Here is a 15,812-nt window from a genome sequence, read left to right on the forward strand (position 1 = left end):
CTGACTTCATTCAGGCATTACTTTTTAAGAGGTATTTCTAAAGGAATGCTGCTGGCTACTAATACCTTGATGGTCACTACTACCACTATATTATTCTCACAATAGCATTGAAATGCTATTCATTGGAATGTTCCTTACAGGAACATGAAGAACAAAGATTTACTTTGCCATGTTTGAAAAGGCTGACATTTCCGCAGACCAGCATTGCTCATTTGCAAAATTGAGGCTGATTTCAAAAGGTCTATACACATCTCAAAGCTCCCGCAGGACAGCAGAGACAACAGTATGCAACCTAGCCTTGGCTAATAGGCTGACACTGCCTTATGGTAGGACCCTCTCCCGCTGCTGGAAAGCATTGAAGGGAGACTGAAACATTACCAGAGAGACAGGCAACTTTTAGGTTGCTCCATTTCTGCCGAAGGACTAGAGTAGGAACCTTTGTGGATCCACTAATACGCAAGAAAAGCAGATATTTTCATCCAGCTTTTGTTACTTTCTAAAATACACTTATCTATTAATTATTTCATGCTGTATCAACCTACCAAAACTCTTTTCACCCCACTTACACCACAGATAACAGATGCAGGGACTAGATGACACCAAACACTTTTGAAAGTGACACCTTATATTTTTATGCATCTGTAAATATATGAGGGATGTTGTCACTGAGATAGATATAAATTTTAAGAAAAACAAGGTTCCAGAGAGAGATGATATCTTTTATTATATCATTTGATGCCTTTGTGAAGAGCAGATACCCATTTCCTTCATCAGATCTGAGAAGGAAGCAGCGAGGCTCATGCTAAATCCAGGCTAGGAGCAAGGGCTTGGTTCCCCCAACATTAATATCAGCGCTGTGCACTGCTGGAGTCACCCAGCAGCAGGAATTTGATCTGACTTAGACGTGGGCACATGATTGCAGTTCTCACGTTAGTCAGACACTATGGAGCTGTATTCTTTTATGCTGGCTCTGTGCTGGGGGAGGAGGCAGGGGCAAGATGCACTGAGCTGACTCAACAAAGATTTCTGAACAAAGATCCACCAGAAGCTCAGCCCGTTGCAGCCTATAGCTACGGCATTTTGGAGTGGACTTCAGGAACATCAGCCCAGCTGCAAGCTATTGGCATATCAATAACACCATTAATTTAATCTGTTACTGAGTTTTGAGAGAGAGGTTGTTAGCACCTGCAGAGCAGAAAGCAGTGCCAAAAGGAGAGAGGAGAGGTCAGCAGCCTTATGGAAGCATCTAAAAGCTACCAGAAATAGAGGGATCTGCCAAAAGTGATTATAAGTAAAATAAATATTTCTATTTGTAGCTCACAGTCATAGCATTGATATTATGATTCCTGTCCTCCTTTCATCCCTCTGACATCTATACCTGATGCTGAAAATATGATTGTCTGACTGCAACTGGAGAGTTCAAAGTTGCAGTCCCCAGTAACCAGCAATCCTTTTAATGCAGTGATCCAGCACTACGATACCTCGTCTTCCAGCTGCACCGTTTTCCCCAAGGTGGTGTCAGGTTTAAGCCTCTGTCCTCTTGTTGCTACCACTGGACCACAATAACATCTGGCTGAAGCCCTGAACTTTCAAAGGTGGACACACAGTATGTGGTCAATATGCCAAAGCCTTTCAGGATCCTGTTCACTCTTAGGCTACCTCATTTTGCCACAGACTCTTTGCTCATGTCAACAACACTGATTTCAAGAGAAAGATGCAAACGTATACTGGAGGAGAGGACTGGGACTGGCCTTTCTTTCTCATTCCCCCTCCTCCACAGCACTGCTGAGATGTTTATTACTTTGGTGTCTATCTGTTGACCTGTATATTATAAATTTGGACCGAGGCGAATTTTACAGTTCAACAAATATAAAATATTTTTTAAAGTCACACTTGGCCAGATAGAAAGTCTGGAAAACATCAGCCCAAAAGTTATCATAACTGAAGTAAAATGAAACTGTAATTCAGTCAGATTCAGCATTACTCAATGCAATGGAAAGTACTGCTTCCAAAGCCTGAATCTGCTGCCTTTTTATGAGTTTCTCTCTGCTGAAGACTATAAAACCTTGATCAGATGATCTTTCCTGAACTGTGAAATATATTGAGTCAAGTTCAATTTGGTTAGGCAAGAGCAACACTTACTGAAATCAGAGAGACTTAGAGCAAACGAGGGTCCTGCAAATCAGCTGCCCTGGCATTGACAACTTGTCATACAAGGATTGATAAAATCTTCAATACAAATGGTTATTTGGAAGATTAAGTCTGTACTCAGTGGACCTGGATCCTTCAAAGGTATGAAATGACTTGGAAAATTGAGGGGACATATTTTTCCCAGGTACTTAGGTAGTCACTTGTCTACCTCATCATGTCGCTAAATACCTTTGAAAATGTAATCTTCAGTCATACTCTCAAAGGAGACAGATTTCTAGAGGTGCACAGATGTCCAGGAGGTTTACAAAGTGCCTAGTTGTTTAGTTCACAGTAAAATCAATGAGGGTTAAGGGCCTCATATAAAACCACGTCTATCTGCCTAATTAAAAAACACAGCCCCTAAGATCATGTGTCTTGTTAAAATCAATAAGGTTGGAGCTCTTGCAAGCTCTCAAAGCTATGCTTTGGCTTTCCATGATACAGTCCCCAGGCAGCTAGCAGGAGCACCTGATCAATGGGAAGGAGGACAGGAGAGGTGTCAGGCCTGAACAAGCCTCCAGGCACAGCTGGGCCATCAGGACGGAGGTCTTGCAACAGCGGGGAACAGACGGTCTGTAGAAAAGCTGACCTTAAAACAGGGCAGTTCAGACCTTCACAAGACACTTCAATCGTATCTGCACTGTTTAAAGCAAGCCATGGGTTTGCTTAGGCCATTTGAGAAGGTGTTTTTCTTTAAATAGTAACTTAGGGTGAGAGCTGTCACTTCCAATTTAATCACCCTTCTTTAATATAGCCTGGTGATTTGCAGCTGGATAATTAACCTTGGTATTCATTCAGATTTCAAAACACACAACTCCCATTGCTGTCAATTAGCTGACAATGTCGAGTGTGTGTTGATGGAAGATTTTTATGTGACCCTGGCAATATGGCATTTGGGAAATTTCAGTAGCTAATACAATCATCCTGCTGGAAAAAGTCCTTCACAAATTACTCTAACAATTTTAGAATGGGAAGGGAGATTGTGAATTTGTCACTGGATTGAGCTCACTAAACAAAATAGATGTACTTTAAAGTTACCCTACTTTCTGTTCTTCCTGCAACGCCGCTTTCTAAAAGATCCCTCCAGATAATTGGCAAACCTTCTTGTTATATGGTCTTGTACAGCTCTGAGCACAAGGAAGGTGCCTTGATCTCAGCTGGAGCATTCAGGATTATAAATGATTGCTACAAAATAATTTTTTATATATGAGGTGGCACAATAAACACTGCAATATGAAAATGGGACACAGTACGGGAAGGGCCAGTGGCACTTTACTTTTCCCGCTGATTTCTTTGCATTTATAATAAAGAGTTACAGCCTACTGGTAACAAGATTAAATTAGTGGGCACCAAGAGTTTGAATCAGACTGTTTTCCTGTTATCCCACAGTGGGTCACATTCTGCTAATGATTGTTAACCCCACAACCAGGCAAACATTCATCCTGAGAAACGAACAACCTCATTCAGGGCTTTTAAAGCAGCCAGCGCAGTCAACAGCTAAAAAGAAATTGGCTCAAACACAGCTACTTTCCGTTTTAAATATTGTTCTTCCTCCCTGATGAGAATGGGAGCAAATGGCATAAGCGAAACATTCTCATAGCAAAAGCCAAGAGCAGCCCAAGTCCCTTCCAGGTTAGAAACCCTGCCTTGTGACGAAGAAGGAATAACTGGTGCTCAATCAAATGCTTTTACACAGGCTAGCTAGACCCTTTTCTGAAGGTTCCTAATGTGACCTCAATTTGACCTCCATATTTTCAAAGTACATTGCCTCACCTGATGAGTACATTTCATCATCATTGCCTGAGTAAAAATAGCAAAAAATAGGAAAAAAAAAAAAAACAAAAGAAAGAAATATTAGTCTGTTGTGGTTTTCCCTGGATTTGAGAATGACATCAATTTTGGGGCCTTTTTCTGAAATATTTTGACAGTAGAAAAAGTACTGACTACTCCATTTTCTACACAGGGTCAACATTACGAAGAGGAAAAACGGGCATTGAGCCATGAAATAATTGCACTCAATAATCACTTAATAGAGGCCAAGGTGACAATAGATAAGTTGTCAGAAGACAATGTAAGTATTTAAGTATGGATACATCTTGAGATTATATTTGGAAATAAATTACACCATGCACTTCCCATGGAATTATAGAATAATTTCTTATTTTTTACATAAAATGTAACTTGTGACCTCGACAGTTAAAATTCATGTTTGATGTTCCCATCATTTTGTAAATTCAGCTCTCCTTAAGTTATGGGGTCGGGGTGAGACTTTTCATTGATATTTTTTCCCTTTTGTCTAACCTAAAACTGATTAAAATAATATTCTAAGAAATGGCAACATTCCCACATTGATTTTGCCATCAGTTTCAGTCTAGTACAGCAAACTGGTGGAAGCATTTATGGAGTGAGGATTCATCATAAGGATTTTAGGCGCAGTGCAGAGCCCTACATTTCCTGCAGTTCCTCTGAACTGTCAGTCTTTGCTCACTGAAATGGGATGCCCAGCACAAGTGAGCTCTGCTAGCAGAAGGTAGGATTGACCCAACCTGGTCGCTCAGATCATTGCAGGGAGGGGGAACCAGGTTTTCCCAGCTGTGGTTCATGTGTAACAATTCACCTATCTCTGTGTGGAATGAAGCAGGGAACATCTCTGGAGATTGTCACCCTGCATCTCATTAAACACTGCTGAAAACTGGCATGCGTAGTGCAGCTGGCAACCAAGCTCATGAAATCCTTCCAGGGACAAACCTAAAAAGACAGCAAAGAAAGGAAGATTGCAGGCATTTAGTTCATTATTGTGCCATTCCTTAGACACTTAATAAAAAAATCATCTACAGAAGACATCTTTCTGTTAGCACTTATTTTTCAGCATCTTACATTCAATCTTCCCATATTTCATACGACCTCTTAATCATAACAGGGGGCATTTGATCCCATTAATATGCCTGTTGATGTGAATTGTGCCTATGCAATTAATAGCTTTCCAACGGAAACAAAGAGTTCACAATCTGACCCTTCACTTTTATAGAAATTGTGTTGAAACAACAGTTACTTCACAATTCTAATAGCTGTAACTAACAGAACGTGGTAAATGCAGTGGCTACATTTAGGTTTTACAAGCACAGGTATACACCCAGACTAATTCAGCTGAAATCAATGGAGTCATTTCAGATTTAAAACGGAAGGGGGGGCAGAATGTAAAACCCTCTCAATAAGTATGCATGCATTTACACTAACTACTTCATGGAGTCAGGTTTGAGCCCACATTTGAAGAGGTGTTTTCAATATTCATAGTTTTTAAAAGGCAGCTTAGACTGGACTGGAGTACTGAGTACTCTTCCAAGAATTATTCTGAACAACTCTGAATATTAAAGTGTGGTCCAGAAGCCTCAAATAACAGTCCCACTTCTTCATACTTGAGGTCGATTCACAAACAAAATTCTGCCCTTAGTTATGTAGCATCACTAATGAAAGTAAAGGTTAAATTCCAAATTTTAAAATAAAGAACTATGAAGCAAAACCATTAGTATTATACCTAATAAGTACAGACAGTGTTAAACTGAAAAATCCTACATGGGGAGAACACGTTTTTGTCTTGTCAATATTTCTTCCTTCGATTATATTTCCTCTTACGCTTCTGACAGGTGTGTAAAGTGATGCTTTTGATGCAAAAACACGTTTTAGACTATGGGAAACTCTTTTGGCATTAATGGCCAATTATCGTTCTAGTTGCCACAGATGTGGCTAGTTTCCATTCACATAAACATTAAAGCACAGAAAGTCACTCCAGTCGCATGGCATGTCCCAGCATGTTGAGAACAAAGTACACATGGCACATTTAACTCACATGTAATTTTTCTGTAGTAATTTTAAAAACTGCTAAAAATAAAGTGTCAGAAATGCTTTTTGTACTCTCCATGACAACCGCTTCACAGAAATAGAGGCACAAAGCTTTTGAAGAAAAAATTAGATTTTGGAGTGATTTCATTTTTGTGTGCCTAGTAATGCCATATGGGACTTGGAGTACTTGGCTGTGCAATACATTGTGCAGCAATATATTGTGTGTTTAATGTGCACCTAACATGTCAGAACTGCATGTAACATGTCAGAATCACATGCACATGCAACAGATTTTGCTTCTAAATTGAATTCTTGGATTCCTACTGTTTGCATCTATTTTCAGGAATAAAAATAGTGTGTACTAGTATAAAAATTAAGACCTACATAAATGAATGTATCTCCCCAGTACATTTAAGGCAGAAGTGGCATCTATAAAAGCTCATACAGACACAAAAAAACCTGCAAACCAAGAGTATCTAAAGGCCCTTGAATATGAAGATATAATGAACTGGTTATCATGGGAAAACTACCTTTACATGCCTCACAGACTCCCGGGAACATCTTGTTGCACCTGTTATTACAGAATACCTTTAAAATAGTATTTCAAAACAGAGGGAATTTCCTCCTTTCCTTTTCATAGAAAATTTCTTTATCAGTTTTTAAAAGAAAAGTGGAAGAGTAAAAATCTGCATGCAATGAAATTGTAACATCAGCGCCAGAGAAAATTCAAATCATTTCAGTATTCAACACCTTTTCGCTATAAACATTTTCTAATTTTTACAGGTTAACACAGCCTAGTGTCCATAGTACCTTTATGCTTTTTCTCTCTCATCTATGCCCATCTATAAAGTCAACTTTTGAAGCCAACTTTGTTTTTAATGGCACCTAGATCAGGAGAAGCAATGTACAACTCTTACCTCCAGGGACCCAAAGATACTGGTTGAAGGATACAGTTACAGTCATGTGTGCTAAATTAAATTTAGATGAAGGGCAAATCTATGTACTGAATTTTCCCATTAAATAGGCTGTGGGAGCCATTCAATACAAAAATAATATAAGCAGCTTATTTAAATTCTCTTTTTCCCTGTGTGGAATTCTCATGGTAATTTCTTACCCAATAAAAATATCCTGTCTGCAGCATCAAACGTTTGCAGTGAGATTTAATATATTTGTATAGCTACATTCTGCAAGATATGAAAGGAGCCAGGAACCACCAGGAAAATTTCATAAGTAGACAAAGGCCTTCTTTTTAAAAAACAATTCAATGTATATTTCTGCAATGAATTTCTCCCACAGTCTCATAAGATTATTTAAGCATTTTCTAAAGTAGTACCTTAGTGCTGATCTGGATAATAGTAAAAATTGTCTGTTCTTAAATTTTCTTTCTGCTTAAGAGATTGTGTTTATTTTAGCCTTCATAGTGTTAACAGTATAAAGTCCAATTCCTAACGGTAAGTATCCATCTTTTGAAATGCAGATTACTGTTCTGTAGTGACAGTTCTCAAAATTTTCTTTTTAGTAATTTTATCAGCCCTCACGGAGCAAAAGGGCAAACATCTCAGGACCGTGCAAGAAACATGGAATCTTAATGTATTTAAAAGTTAAAGTATGCTCCAAATTTCCCCAAAGTCAATTTTTGAAAGATTGCTTAGGCATGGGAGAAAGGTTGAAAGCCACAAGTTATTTGCAAACTTTAAAAAACAGGCTATTTTTTGTTTTTCTAGGAGCTCTATAGGAAGGACTGCAATTTAGCTGCTCAGTTGCTCCAGTGCAGCAAGAATTACGACAGGGCACATAAGCTTTCTGAGGTAATGTGACCGAACTTGGTGAATATTCAAAGACATAAATATTTTATGGAACACAGGTTATTTTCATGTATCATTTCCAAAAACTTGTTTGCCCTTGAGGCTTTGATTTCCCTCCCACCCGCCCCGCTGCCCTTTAAGCAACAGGAGGACTTGTGCACCTGCTGGGGTGCTGTGCAGCTGGGGAGGTGCTGGCAAAATTACAGCCAGTGGTGGAACTCGGAGGTACTCTCTTCCCCAAAACCTCTGCTATCCGGTAGAATGGGCCTGCGCTGGTCACATGAAAAATAAAGGTTTTAGCAAAACCAAAGTGCTGAGAACTCTAGACTGCAAAATGCTGGGGGGGAACAGGGAGGGGTGAGAGCAGGGAAATGACAAGCTGCAGGCATCAGAGATTCTGATGGAATTAATTTTCCTCCTGAAGCTATTTTCCAGTCCAGCTAATCTCTAAACCTGAATTTTAAAATGGACTGACAGAACAAATATCTTTTTCTAAAGCAACCAGAGCACTGAATGATTGATTTCCAAGGTGTAAACTTTAATTAATAATCTTCGCTTCCAAGGAAACCAGGCTTGAGAAACAGACTCCTTAAAGGGGAGGCAAATATTATCTTAGTGAACAAGGCTGTCTTTAGGGATGCAGACCCTACACAAAGCAATAGCACCTTCCGTATGTGTATTGCTTCAGTGAAGGTCACGGAGAAAAGCCTTCCCTTCATCAATCCCATCAGGTTAATGTACCCCCAAATGGTCTCTCTTGTCCAATTCTGCGACGGAATAATGCAAAACTGAATGTGGAATGTGTAAACCATTTCTAAGCAAGTAGACTGCTTTGGAGCACTAAACAACCCTGGTAAATAGGATAGAGCAAGATTCTTCTCTCAAATGGGCAATGATTGTCTGGAACGGAGACAGAACTTCCAAATTAACCATTATCGTGGTCCTGTTATTTTTTCCTAGTAACTGACTTCCCTTCGCAATTCATATCCAGCAGTTATCATTACTCACACTTGAAAGCACCCTACCTGTTAGCAAGAATTAAGACTTAAAAGTACTTAGTGATTCACTTGCAGAAAACTATCACAAACATGGTATCTCCCCACAATTTCCCAGGCTCTCATACACTCAATTAAATAGCCAAAGTCTCCATTCATAAGTCCAAGCATTTATTAATTTAGCAAGTGTGAATATGCTGTCACAGCCAATAAATTCCTTACAAATGCAAATATTGCCTGACAAAGTATTGTATATTATCCAGAAGCCTAAACTATAGTACAATATAGTAATGTGACAACAATATCATTTTAGTAATTCCAGTTTCCAGTGCAATGCCCAGAAAATAATGTTCTTTTTCTTAACGCATTTCATAATCTAAATAATGTATATAAAATAGATCAAACAGTGGTGTTACAGGATACTAAAATAATAGTTGCCCCATACAGCAGTTTCATGTTAAACGAACCGTATCTCTTTTCCTCATTTCTGTGGCAATTTATAGCCCTATTTTACAACCTGTTTACTCAATCTTTGTTGCATCTGTACTTACTATGACTAATATTGCTGTCTGCCAGCAGATTGGCAATATCATACTCTTTATTTCCAATGGAAGATATATGAGCTAATTAACAACATAATGATTAATTCAAAATATCCTTGAAGGTCTGTTGGTTGAAAAAACACTCATCCTACTCCACATTAACAAGAATGCCATTTCACAACATGCCATATTTTGAATACATTGAGTTTTGGGGATTAAACCAACTTTTAAAACTTCCCAGTGAAGTTAAAAGAGGAGCTCCATATCTTATACGATGTGAGATCATTTCAAGAAGTAGGCACCTTAAATTTCTCTTGCCTAAAATAGAGGAGGGGGGAACCACTTCAGTATTCGTAGGGTTCTCTCCTCTAGAGAAACAAAGTCAAGGAGGGAGTGCGATCGTTAGAGCTATAAGGATAACCACTGATTATGTGGTAAAGAGGAACTTGATTTCTAGTTATAAAAAGAAAGTGCTGAGTAAATCAGAGTTCAGCCATGCATTCAGGGGCTAAATTCTTAAGTGGTGAAAATCAACATGGATATCAAAGGAGCTGTCACAGTCAAAACTTAATCCGAACATGAGTTCTTTTGATTTCCAGTAAGAAATACTGAGAGACAACCATCATGCAGCACTCTCACATATCTCTTGTCTGATCATTGACAGAGATCTGAAATAAGCAGTGGAGATAAAACCTGACTGGCATGCATGCTTGGTGATACCTGTGTAGGCATTACCTACCGCACCAAGGAGTGCGGGCTCTCAGTCTCTTCGGGTCCATGTGATAGAATGGCAGGTGGAACCACCATCCACAGGGCTGATCCTGACTTCTCCAAAAACTATATGATCTCTGATGTATAACAGACATATTGATTAATTCTGACTAGTCTGTCACAGGAATCATAACGGAAATTCAGGTCTTAGGTCTTATTTCTGCCAGTGTAGTAAGAAACCAGAAAAGCAGTCAGGTGGTGGCTGCTGGAAGAGGGGAGCATGTTGAGGCTTATATGGACGGTTGATCTGACAAGCAATGTCCGAGTGCTGGGGCAAGGTAGCCGGATTGATTTGCTTCTTCCCAGCACAGGAACACTCCTGTCATAGCAGCCAGTACCAGTGCTTTAAGTGTCAGTGAAACCAACTTTCTTGCCTCTTCAAACAGCATTTTTTATCAAATGCGACGCTGAAGGGCAGGAGCCAATTTGGCAAAGGGTTGGAGGCAAGATGAGCTCGAAGAAAGGCAAAAGAAGAACAGAGTAGATCTGATCTTTTCCTCCTCTTTCCGCACCCCAGCAGAGCCCTCCGCCCCCCCCCACTCCAACTGCAAATCGCACCCGTGCACGCAGTCTGGAAAGTGTTGCTGCAGGCAGTAGTTCCCTACTGGCATTTTTAAGATCATTGTTTACTACATTCTTTACATCATTCCTATCCAACCTGAATTAACTTGGAGGGAAACATTCCAGTTTCACAGTGTTTTCCATGAGGGGAAGCAAATTAAGATTTCCAAATTTTAATAAATGAAAGTCATTTGATTATGTTTGTTTTCAGAAATGCACAAAGATTGTGGCCATCACATTAGTCAAAGAACGATATACCATGGCCATGCAGTGCCATAAACAGCGCTCATCTAACAATGTTGTATAAACCCGAGCAGACACCAGTGTTGACGTGCACCCTTTTCTCCTGTCCCCTTTGCCATCTCTTTACGTTACAGTTGCCATCTGACTTTCAGGAAAGAGTCAGCATCCATCTGGAAAAACACGGGTGCAGCCTTTCTGTCCCCTTGTGCCACACATCTTACGCTGATACCATACCCACTTGCGTCATTGCCAAAGTACTGGAAAAACCAGATCCAAACAGCTTGTCTTCACACTTGTCAAGCCCATCGACAAGGGATCTCAATTTTCAGGACTCTGCTGGAAAACTCGGACAAAGGCCCCAGTACAAGTCGGACATCTACTGCAGCGACACCGCCCTTTACTGCCCCGAGGAGAGGAGGAGGGAGAGGAGGCAGAGTGTGGACACACAGGTGAAAGACGTGGGGTTCCTGCGGTCCCAGAACTCCACGGACAGCACCGTCGAAGAAGACGGATTCCATTCCAGCTTCTCGCATGAAGCCTTCCCCGAGTACATTACCTCTCTGCCGACCTCCAGCTCCTATTCCAGCTTCAGCGTCACATCCGAGGAGAAGGAGAACGCCCAAGCCAACACTCTGACAGCCTCTCAGCAAGCGATCTACATGAGCAACCGAGACGAACTGTTTGAAAGAAAATCACCTGCAGGTTATGAGCATCAGGGAAGTCCTAGGTTTGCCAAGTCCAAACCCGTGCAGCACATGGAGCTTGCCGATGACAACGAGAACTCACCCACTTTTACTAGGACTCTGCCTCCTTATGCAAACGAACCTTTTCATTTCTCAGCCATAACGCCACAGCAGGCTTTAGCAAACCAGAAAATGAGGAACGAGTGCAGGAGCACCCACCTTTCAGAAGAAGACTTGCCTGGGCGGTGGAGGCAATTGAGCGTGGAGGACATTGGTGCATACCCTTACAGGAACACTGGCAGGCTGTCGCCCTGTAGTTTTTCAGAGCAGTACTACAGCAGCCCTATTAAGAAGGGAGACAGTCGAACAAGCCCTATCTATGCTAGTTACAAAGCAGATAGCTGCTCAGAGGGAGACGATATCTGCCAAAGCAGACTTGTGGATTCTTGCTTCCTGAGAACAGACAGTGGCCTGAACATTGACATCAGCACTAGCTGTAAACAGGACAAATTGCCCACTTACAAAACAAAAGAATCAAGAGACCAAAAAAATGAAAGGATTACTGTCCAGTTATGCAGTAGCAAAAACATCGAAAATAGCCCGGTATTGAAAAGAGAATACGTGGACGTGAGCCCCAACAGCTCAGCAGAGTCCCTCAATCAGAGTTCAATGGAGGCTTCAGAAATCCACCAGTCTTCCATGGAGCAAGGAAGCCATTCGGGTATTCACAGCAAACAGCAGCAGTTTCAACGGACTGGGAGCACTGGTTTGAGTCGGAAGGACAGCCTTACAAAAGCACAATTATACGGAACCCTTTTGAACTAGGCATCTTCCAAAATGGCAATAAGACAACAAAGAAAAGGAAGCAAACAGCATTTGATACTTCTAGTGAACAATAAGGTTCTAAGGAACAGGATTATTATAAAATATATATTCATAATGGTACTATATGTTTAAAACAAAATCTCTTCAAAAATGTTATACAGCACTTTTCACTTAACATCCTTTCCACGTGGGAGAGTGTCCCCTCCCCTCTTTTATAAACCTGAAATATTTTTATAAACAAAATGGTATTTATTAGACTATCCTAAGCTATTTGAGCAGAATTCTTTTCCCTTCAAGCAGGTTTCTTATTTATTTTTGTGCATGAGGCCATCTGTGCCTAAACTCTTGGAGGAAAAGGGTAAAATCATGACGGCGGTGATAAAAAATAAATCCACCTGATGAAATACCATAAAATGTCATGTGAAAACAAAACAAACAAGAATGGTGAATTTGAAGAAGTATATTTTTTAACAAGAATGGAATTGTATCTTAAGTTATTTCATACAAATGTATTTATGAGTGACTAATGTATGCACAAAGTGATACTAATATTTTGTTCTTTTAATCCACTGTGTTTCTGCTTTCCTATTTTTCCTTGTATACTACCTCAAAAGTAATTGAGGGTTTCTTTGTCACATTTTCTGTAGGCTTGCATTTATATTGTCTAAAATGCATGCAGTGTCATTAATTAATACTGTATTTTGCATTACTTAATAAAAGATAGCAGTGGAGATATTTTGGGGTTTTTTTCCTTCATTAAAAGATACCCTGGACAATAGAACATGGGATTGCTCTGGGTGGCATCAGTCCAGCAAAAGTTAATGAGTAAAGCTCTTGGTTTAGATTGCCTTCTAAAGGAGTCCTTCTTTCTCTGTAAGCTCCAGAGCACTGGTTCTCAGTCCGCGGCCCCTGGGTGTGGAAGGACAGCTTCTCATCAGCCTGTGAAAAGTAAACAAGGAAAACAAACTGTTTATCAACAGGCTTGAATTCACTAGGCAAGGCTCTGTACACTGAAAAGAATATTGAAAACTACTTAAAAACTTGTGACTTAAGCTCCTCCTCCATTATATACATACTTGCCACAATCTTTTAGGTCTCTAGGACTGTTATCTCCCACAGTTGCCCTTTTTTCATATGCAGCTTGGTATTTCTTAACAAAGAGATTTTTCTAAAGCTTAAGGAAACTCTGGCCTTTTGTAGCTTATGGGAATTTCACCCCTGGCTCTGAGAAGTCGTAGTTTTACCTGTAGTTTTTGCATTTCCTCCACAGAGTTTTCTGTTTCTCACCATTTCACCACTAAGGAGTGCACAACTTGGAGAGCAGCAGAAGGGAAAGAGCAAAAGGAGAAGAGGAGAAAAAAAAAAAAGAGAGAAAGCGAAATCCTGTGGATTTCCTTCCTGGCTTCAGTATTGCTGCTTGGTAACAGCAATAAATATTTAATAATTCTTTTAAGCCGTATTCATTGAATATGTATCCTATACTTGAAATACTGATTCTTACTAGCTCATGCATGGGGAAAGACCTTACTTTGTGCAATGTGTGGTAGTAATCAGTGAGATCAATGTGGAAGTCCAAGATAGTTCCTTATAAAGCTAAAATAATGACCTACCATTCAATACCTATTAAAAAATACATATTTTCTGCTGATTCTCTGAAAGCAGTCATCTGGCAAGTAACTATGAACCAGGAATATAGAACTGCTCATTTCCCACATAAGTATCTTAAATTATGAGGCCACAGATTCAATGCATTTGGCATCAACAATTCCCACTGCTCTCCGTATTCTTCATGGATAATATAAAAATTTGACCGTTATTGATGTGTGCAAGTACTTGCTGTGCTGTTTTGAAGATCTGGCATCAAGTTCCTACAGTTCCTCCGAGATCTGTAGCAGCACTGTGGAGAACAATGGTAGCTAATAATATCACACAGGTAAGGCACAACATAACTCCAAAGTGAGGCTTATTTCAGTACAAAAACTATAACACACCTTGTGCTTTTATGCTCCCATACTTGCTCACAGTGAGTGTGAGTGGCAAGTCGTGCCACAAATAATTCCATGAAGTCCACAAAAAACACATAGTATAAAGTTCCCCAAGGCAACAGCTGCTTATGGCAGAATCTGACCTGCACTAAATAATAGACTTGGAGATCCAAAAACATTATTTCCCCTTCAAAACACTAAGAAAACAGATGTGAAAAAATTTCACTGTTGACTCATTGAGGTATATAAAATTTAGACAATCTCTAAGGCAAGACGTTAATTTCTCTGGTCAATGAATACAAGGATTTGTATGCAAGAAGTGAAAATTAACTGTTATCTCACCTAAGAAAATTTGTAAGCTATGGAACAATAAATCGTGACATTTATGAACTGGAACACAGTATCAGACTAATCCTTTTATAATATCATTCATTATTTGACTAGAAAGATACTAAGTGTTTTCACAACAGATTTACATTTTCTTTGTGGTGGTGTTTTAACTTTTTGCTTACCTTCCATTTTCATACTGGGAGAAAATAATCCAAAAAATCCTGTCATGGGGAAGATTTTTGGTGCATGTCACTGGAGGTATTTAAAACTGACTGCCCCCTTTTCTTCACTTGGTCTCTCCACACTCACCACATTGCACTGTGACTATAGAAGGGCTCTGTTGTGCCACCAGACACCATGTTCAGCCTGAGTACAGATTTAATAGTCACTGAGGTTTTAGGAGATTGAACCTGGTTAAAAATAGACAAAGTAGTAGAGGGTGGGAGAGCAAGTCAATAATATCTTGTTCAGAAGGAGAAGATACACTTTGACCCAAGTGAAACGGGTGGTAGACCTGTCTGCCGTGGCATTCCTCAGAGCACTTACCTTCTGTAGGACATTTCCATTGGACAGCAGCATCTAAAACATTGTCCTCAGAACAGCTTACTTACATTTTTCATTCAAGCAGGTGTGGTTTGATGAACTTGACTCTACTTGTATGTTCATTTAATGACAAGTGACTCCAGAAATGCAAAACAACAGATCCCCTCCACTCCAGTGGCTGAGAGTTTGCCTTGAAATACCTTTTCCCAAGGACATAAATGCCCAATTTTCCCTTAAGCATTATAAAAATGCCAAGGTGTCTCCATGTTTCCACAAAACCTCATTTTTCCAAGTGACAGCTGAAGTAGTCGAATTCTGTATGCAGGATTCTTAGGTACCTATAGCAGGATTTTTGCTTTGATTAATTATTTCATTTGCCATGAGTAAGAACAGAGAGGGTGAGGAAAAAAAGTGGCAAGTCCTCAACAGCGCAGTGAAGCAGAAGATAAGAAATGTCATTATAATGAATGAAAACTGAAAGCAAAATGTACATGACACA

At 39.8% G+C, this 15,812-nt stretch overlaps 1 protein-coding gene across 1 annotated transcript in view; it reads left to right on the forward strand.

Annotated features, from left to right (window-relative positions):
* Positions 1–13,181, forward strand: part of BEGAIN (brain enriched guanylate kinase associated) — a 165,946-nt gene extending 152,765 nt beyond the window's left edge. The window contains exons 7-9 of the mRNA XM_075151084.1: positions 4,154–4,261; positions 7,755–7,838; positions 11,082–13,181. Of these exons, the coding sequence (XP_075007185.1) occupies positions 4,154–4,261; positions 7,755–7,838; positions 11,082–12,455 (1,566 nt within the window). The 3' untranslated portion in view covers positions 12,456–13,181. The remainder of the gene's footprint in view (positions 1–4,153; positions 4,262–7,754; positions 7,839–11,081) is intronic.
* Positions 13,182–15,812: the final 2,631 nt, after the last annotated feature.

Source organism: Calonectris borealis, chromosome 5 (genome assembly GCF_964195595.1).
Source record: "Calonectris borealis chromosome 5, bCalBor7.hap1.2, whole genome shotgun sequence".
NCBI lineage: Eukaryota > Metazoa > Chordata > Aves > Procellariiformes > Procellariidae > Calonectris > Calonectris borealis.